The sequence below is a fragment of the Lathyrus oleraceus genome, chromosome 3 (genome assembly GCF_024323335.1).
Source record: "Lathyrus oleraceus cultivar Zhongwan6 chromosome 3, CAAS_Psat_ZW6_1.0, whole genome shotgun sequence".
Taxonomy (NCBI): domain Eukaryota; kingdom Viridiplantae; phylum Streptophyta; class Magnoliopsida; order Fabales; family Fabaceae; genus Lathyrus; species Lathyrus oleraceus.
Genome location: NC_066581.1, coordinates 74,692,167 through 74,699,769, shown reverse-complemented (window position 1 = coordinate 74,699,769; position 7,603 = coordinate 74,692,167). Strand labels below are relative to the sequence as shown.

The window sequence follows — 7,603 nt, the reverse complement described above, 5'->3', positions numbered from 1 at the left end:
AACAACTCTGAAGAGTTTATTAGATTCAACTTGTTTGTTCTATTGACATTATTCAAAAGTCAAAAAATTTAGATTTTATCTTTTTGTTTTTGTAAAAAATCGAATTACAATTAAAATTATCTCAAACATAATGTGTTTAATAGAAAGTATGATATATATACATATTCTCCCGATTCAAGAACAGAACAAATTGAGCTTAATTTTCAAGTACAATTCAACTCATTTGGTTAATAATAACACTTTTGTAACGGCTCTGTTTCCACTTAGAGAAACTATAGGTAGACAATGACACTCCAACTGACATCATTTTGATTTGGTGCAAAAATGAGGTTATGTTATGTAAGGAAGAGTATTTTTCTAGTGTTGTTTGGAGTTATTATCACTTTAAGATAGTCACACTTTTTTCTGTCATAGTTTAACCTTGTTGTGCAAGAAATGAAGGTAGATTCTTGATGAGGTCATTAAAAAATCTAAGGCCTTGTATAAAAAATATTGGCGTGTGTATCTTGTATTTGGTGACGCATTCATCATTGGAAGGCTTTTGAAATATAAGCATGCACCCCAAACAGGTAAAGATCTAGGGTACTTAATGTATGCTTTTTACTATGCCATTGCCACTGAGAAAATAACAGTAACCCAAGTAAAAGACAGTTTCTTGCTTGTCCGTTAAATTTGGGAATTGTGATAGATCTTCCAATTGATAGCAATAAACTGTCACAAGGGAAGAAAATTGGGACTTTTTGATATCATGTACTATCATCCAGCAAATAATTATGGGAAGTCGTCGTCATCAAACAAGAAAAATGCATGATAAACAACAAATCCAAAGGACATAAAAAAAATCTGTGATGGATAAACTTGAATCAGATAGTAATTTACCTTGATTAAAAAGAAGATAATATGCCAAATACAGATTTTTATAAAAAATGTCAAAGTTATTACCCTAACTACAATCATACAAGACCAACTAAGAAGATAAACTATTGCATTAGATGGATTAACAACTCTATGCAAAGATGTATGATTCATGTCTTACGCCATAAGTCGGAGAAATAGCTGTCTATTTCTTTGCATAGGTTATCAGCATAGGGTTTTGTGGGGTTATTTTGAAACTTTGCAGCGCCTGCATAGCCACTGTGGATTGCATCTCGTCTGCATATTCCACAAAGGCAATTCCGGGCTTTGTTTCGACCATTCTAACTTCTTTGAATCCAGGATATTGAAGAAAGAGCATTTGCAGCATCATAGGAGTTGTCTCATTGGGAAGATTCTGAATAAAGAGAATATTATTTGGTGGTGCAGGAGCCTCAGGTAACATGGATTTTGCACCGCCTGGATAAGGTATCTGGGATAGCTGCATTATTAGAAAAAAAACATGTAACAAATGCAGAATTAAAAATTTCATGCTTGTTTGTTAGTAGAATAATTTGCTTTCAAACAGATAGTGTCATTTCATCTTCATTTATGTTCAAAATATAATCACTCCCATTATCTCATTTTGCATAAGGATTTTTTTTTTCAGTCAGGCTTTTATCAGAAAATCAAAAAATAGTTTTCAAAGGCAAACCAATGAACTGAAAAGAAAACTTACCAGTTTGAGAAAAATTACCATAGAACAATAAGAACTATAAAGATGCCAGATTCAAATGAGACAAAGTATTAGTATATTAAGATGCCTATAACATGACCTCTGACTAAATGAAACTACAACAGCAGAGAAACTTACAGCAGGTGTTGTGCCATAAGCACCAGAATAAGCAGGATTTATTCCCATTCCAGCTAAATTAGCATCGTTTTGGTCCTTTCGTTTTTTGCCTGCCAAAAAAAAAAGTTGAATATGTAATTTGGCTATGTATGTAGAGTTATACAGTGCATAATACAAAGCTTTTCATTAAAAAGTTGCATCCACCATACTAGATGGTAAAAAGTCAAAAGTATAGTGTAAGTCTGTTCATTGCTGATGGGAGCATAAACAAATATCACAATTTTATTAAATTCAGCACAATTGCCTAAGATTAGCTAGTATTGGTATAGCTGGTGCTTCTTTCATTTGGTGGGATTTTTTGCCTACCTTGTAGTAGTGAAGAGTTCACCAGTCTTCCTAGTTATAGGTTTTGTTGACCTTAGCCAGGGTTTGGTATGGCCCCCTCCGTTTTATATTTTGTTTCATATTTTTCCTTTTTTTAATGATATTTGGGCGTGCTTCAAGGGATTGGTCCTGCCTTTGGTGCCAACCTAGTTGGAATCATTGATTTGAACAATGATGCCTCTGCAGTGCACTCGATCTGTTTCTGCCTAGAGGCAGGCTGGAGTCGGAAATTACATTTATTGGAACTTTTTCTTCTTCGTTATCAAGAACAGAAAGCATAACCCCCAAAGCACCTTGGCTACCAAACAACCCCCCACCACCAATACCAATAACGTTAAAATCTAAGAAATATTTTGGCCTTTTATTGCCATTATTGGGCATTTAGTGACTTATGCCCTCATTTTAAAGAGAAAATGAGCTTAGTTTAGTTTGTTTATGTTCCCATATGGGTTTAAACTTAACAAAAAGAATAGAGAACTCAGAGTTATACCTTTGTCATCGTGCCTCTTCCGTTTTTCACGAGGAACAAAAGTACCGTCTGCTTTTGCTATGATATCGGATTTAGTCCTGGCATACTGTATTCTCTGCATAGATTACAAAATTGAACTCAATTCTTGAAAGAGATTTTTTTTGGGGGGGGAACGATATAAACTAACGTATCCGAATCAGCCGCTGAAAGGAAGAAGATGAGGCCAAACAATAAGCAAGTTAAGTTGCCTATATCACAAGAAGTGGGATTATAATCAAATTCATTTCTCAAGATAAATTCTACTTTTTACTGACTGAGCTATAAGTGTTATTAAATATCCACCATGGCGGATATACATGACGGTTTTTGGGCTCGCCGCAATGGTAAAATATCGGCCAATATTGCGGAAGCAAGCAACTATGTATATGACCAATTACATAAAGCTCCAACAGCACAAAGCAAGCAACTATTATTACAGCACAGGATGATAGAAATCCACTAATATAGCTTCAAAACACTCAGAAAAATAACTCTGGATTCCACCATGCCACACCATAAAGTCAGACATGCATCAAAGAAAATAGTTTTATTTTCATGTGCTACATAAATCCAATATAATTTCATAACATACTAGTGATTAAGCTTGCTCAATTGGGCCTTATAGTTGTTGTTCACAACTAAAGCCCGAGCTGTGAATTCAAGCAAACTTTACCTACGAAGTCAGAGATATAAAAATTGGAGTCACGACCTTGGGGAGGACTTCCCCTACCATCATGGATCGATGGTGGGTATTATTAAATATGTTTAGATCTCAACCCCAAAAGCTAGCTCAAAGGGTGAGGTTGCCCTCACATATTTATACACCCAACAGCCCGGGACCTAAGCAATGTGGGACTTCAAACAAACTCCAACACAAATACCAACTTTAACACCCACACTCACGCCTAGCGTGGGTCTGGGTCAAATGCCCACATTGCAGTCCTTAACCTAGCTCTGATACCATGTTAAATATGTTTGGATCTCAACCCCAAAAGTCAGCTCAAAGGGTGAGGTTGCCCTCACATATTTATACACCCAACAGCCTGGAAACCTAAACAATATGGGACTTGAAACAAACTCCAACAACACAAATACCAACTTCAATGGGTATTTAAGATTGTTTTGAACCAACCGGATCAGGGAGGGATCACAAGATCGTGAATCGGGGGACCGTTACACAAACTGTAAGATCATACCAATTTCACCAACTAATATATATTGTATATAGGTTTATACATATCAGATAAAACAACAACATAATTTAGTAAAAAAAATAACTTAAAATCACACCCAAAATACTTAAAGAAACTTAAATTTAGGATCATAAAATTCATAACACAAAGGCATAAATGGCAAAAACATGTAAAAAAAAAACTCCAAATATGCAAATAACACCAAATTTTAATCATAAGTCACTCAAAACCGAAATAATTCATGTTGAATAAAATCAGAGTCATTCAAGGGATCTTCATTTCCATCATCTCCATCTTTGCCTACAACATCACCTCCTCCTCCAGCCCTCTATTTGCATTGTCCAAATTATGAACAAGAAAGACATCCTTATACTCCTCAATTTGATCTTGATTCTTTGAAACCAAGTCTTCATCCAAAGATATAGTGCCTCCCAGATATTAATTGCGGCCGCTATTGGCAAGATCTCAGGAGTTTCGGCACCCTCAGCTCGCGTTTCATGGTGCGGTTCGCAAATTGAGATCGCGGGTGAGATAGCCAGAACACCTTGTTCTACTGTTTTTTTTTTCTTCCTCTATTTTTTTTAAAACTTCTTCCCCTATTTCTTTAAAAGCTTCTACCCCTGTTCCTTTTTATCTTAACTTTTTTTTAACTCTTCTCTTTTTTATTATAAACTTATTACTCTTTCATTCTCATTTATTTAAGAGTTTTCTTATTATAATCTTTTGAATATTTGATATTTGATTTTATAAATCTTGATAACACTGCAAATGCCAACTAGCCACAATTCAGCATTTCTTTCTTAACTTCATCTGGGACAGCCCAACATGCTTCCATATCTTTTTGAGATCCAGCCAAGTGATGCTTCAGCTGGTAAACACCTCCAGTTACTTTTTTTTACAATACCTGCACTGAATTTTCCAAAAGATTTTCATCAACAGCAACACCATACTTCCAGGCTACATCACTTCAACTATCAGCAGTATTTTTGGGCATTTTCTTCCACGGTACACTTGCAGAGGGAGCAGACAGAGGTAGCACCAACAACAAAAGTTCCAATAGCAGCAGAGCTTGAAGCCATGGCTATAAAACAGTAGCAAGTAGTAGCAGAGCAATGCAGAGAACAGAGGGAAATGGGATAAAGGTGTGCTGCCTCATAGATTCCAAAGGCCTCACACTGACACAAGAGGGTTGTCGTCTCATATGAGGAGAGGCTGCACCCAATGGAAGGCAGCACAACAGTGAATAGTAAAACAGAGCATTTAGTGTGACTAAGCAAGAGAGGGAGTGCGATGAATTTGCGTAATAGGAAGGTTTTCCAGATTAATAGGCTTGGTAGGTAATGTATTGTGAAGGTTTCCAAATTTATTGGCTTAGTGGGGTGAGAAACTAACTGTCATAGGTAACACCAAAATTAAAGCGTGATTTTTAGGGATTTTAAACGTTAATAGCCGTTTTAAAGAAACCGGGCCGCAGACCCGACCTGCTACCAAGAACTGCAAGGAGGACGAATGGAATTGGGTGGCGCACATGATTTCACCGTTCCCAAGTCTCTGGGTTGCGACCCCATTCGCTCCCACCATTTACCATTTTAGGCAATGTGTGAACACCCCAATAGCATGATCACAGATCATATGATTCTACATGCTGGCGCACAGGTCATGTTAAAATCCACCCATGAACCTTTGGAATGCAAAACATCAGCCTGCCACTGCTCACAACAAAAGTTCTGAATATTTGTGGAAAACATGTTATATATAACTATAATGTTGATGCTACAATATGTAAATCTATTAATAAGAAGAATATATTGGGTGACCGTGATATCTCTCTGTCCATGAGAAGATCCTCCTATGGATCAATGGTCAACCTTGTGACTGTGCTTGTAATACTCAATCAAAGGCACACACAAAAATATGCTAAATCAACAGAATTATAGAAGGAAGCTAATCTAATGACTATTCTTACAAATTACCCTTAAATTACATTTATAGTGAAGAACCCCGTAAATAAAAGACATAGTTAACAAAGCTCAAAATGGTAAGCCAACAAGTCTGTACTCTGTATTTCATAATTCATTAATCACAATTGCACTTGACGGATCCTTGACATTGAGGACGATAAATATGATAAGTTGTACTCGGCCAGTCCCTGGTATCAGCTTAACTATTTTCTACTTCCTAGTGTCATAGACTATTTCGATCTAAAATCCATTACCCTTCCAATAAAAAGATCTTCCTATTCTGTTCAGCGAGTGTAGAGGAGGGACTTAGAGCATACATGATATAGATGATTCAATCCACAAACAGCAGAGCAAAATCAATACCCACTATTGCCACTCATCTCAAGACAACATGTTTAAAAAATTCTCATCTCTCTACCATATTTCAACATAGCGAGATCAATGTAGTATCTACTGAAGAGACACAGTTGGTTCCTAGATAAGCATTACTCTACCACATTCTTCTTTGTTTTCTCCGATTCAATGGCAGGTTAAATATGCTAAATTTCAAAACAAGTTTCTAGCAGAGAAGTTTCTATCATGTCGAAGATTGTTATGCGCTCGTTCCATGCCATGTTTACTAACTACATTTATCATAAATTAGAACCATACCCAAAAAATTACATCTAGAGCATTAAATCCTAATCAAAATAACACTTCTAAACCTTAAATTACGATTGAAAATACAAAAGTAAAAAACAATTTCAGAGTTGAAAATTGAAAGCCGAAACATAAAAGAGGATATGATTGATACCATGGGCTTATCATAGAAGGGGAAACCCTGCATTTGCCTAAGAGCATTGGAAGCAGAAGTAACATCTTCAAAAATCACCCAAGCTTGACCCTTATGTTTCAGTGTCTTGAAAGCCAACACCTCAAGTATCTTCCCAAACTGGCTGAAAACAGCGTGCATAGACTTCTTCAACTCTGCATCAAAATCAAAAAAGAGTATATAAATGTAAATATTGAAATCGTTGTTATGGAAAATACGAAGTAAATTGAAATAACGTACCCTCAATTTTGATTTTTTCGTTGAGGTTGTTGATGTAAATGGTCATGTTTTGAGGGGTTTCAGCGGCGGCGTTATTAACTTCAGCCATTTTTTAGATGAGATGAGATTTCGAAAATGGAAGAGTGAGGTTCGGTTCTTCACCACCGGGAGAAGCTAAACCCTATAAGCCACTGCCGGAGAAGCTGCTCCGTGCCGCCAAAGTGTTTTTTGTTAATGGGCTTATGGCCATTCATTATATGGGCCTAATAATTTTAACCTCATTACTTTGGGGATTATTTAATACACTCTATAAGTTATTCATACACCCCCAACGAAATTTTAAAAATATTTCTAAAATCTGAATTTTAAATTCAGATGTACTTGATAAAAAAAACTCTTTCTAGAACACAAAGCAAAGGAAAAAATAAGTTTGGATTATAAAATCTAGATTAACAAGTTATAGAAATTGAAATCCGAACACACTCAAATACGCCACACAAAACTCAATCTTGGATACGCTCAAAATCAAAGTTAAAAATCTATCTAATTTCAAAATTCAGAGATTTTTTTCAATTTGAGGAGGATTTTAACCTCCACAAATTTTGAAATTTGAAACCAATTTATGGTTTATGGTCCCTTAGTGGTATAACACCATCTATCGGTTTTAAGAGGTTGCTTTTTTTCATCTTTAGGAGTTCTCTCACACCACTCTAAAAAGACTAAAGACTAAAATGTCTTTAGCATTTGGAGATGGATCTTCATACGCACCTTTTCCACACACAAGTGAGACAAAAATGATAATAAACTTTTATTCTGTTAAAA

The 7,603-nt window shown here is 35.8% G+C and overlaps 1 protein-coding gene across 1 annotated transcript; it reads right to left on the bottom strand.

Moving 5' to 3' along the window:
- Positions 1-853: 853 nt before the first annotated feature.
- LOC127132663 (U1 small nuclear ribonucleoprotein A) lies at positions 854-7,004 on the bottom strand. The gene is made up of 5 exons (XM_051061623.1): positions 6,803-7,004; positions 6,545-6,717; positions 2,580-2,673; positions 1,727-1,815; positions 854-1,354 (listed from the first exon to the last, which is right to left on the bottom strand). The coding sequence occupies exons 1-5, from the start codon at positions 6,888-6,890 to the stop codon at positions 1,061-1,063; spliced, it is 738 nt and encodes a 245-aa protein (XP_050917580.1). The 5' UTR covers positions 6,891-7,004; the 3' UTR covers positions 854-1,060.
- Positions 7,005-7,603: the final 599 nt, after the last annotated feature.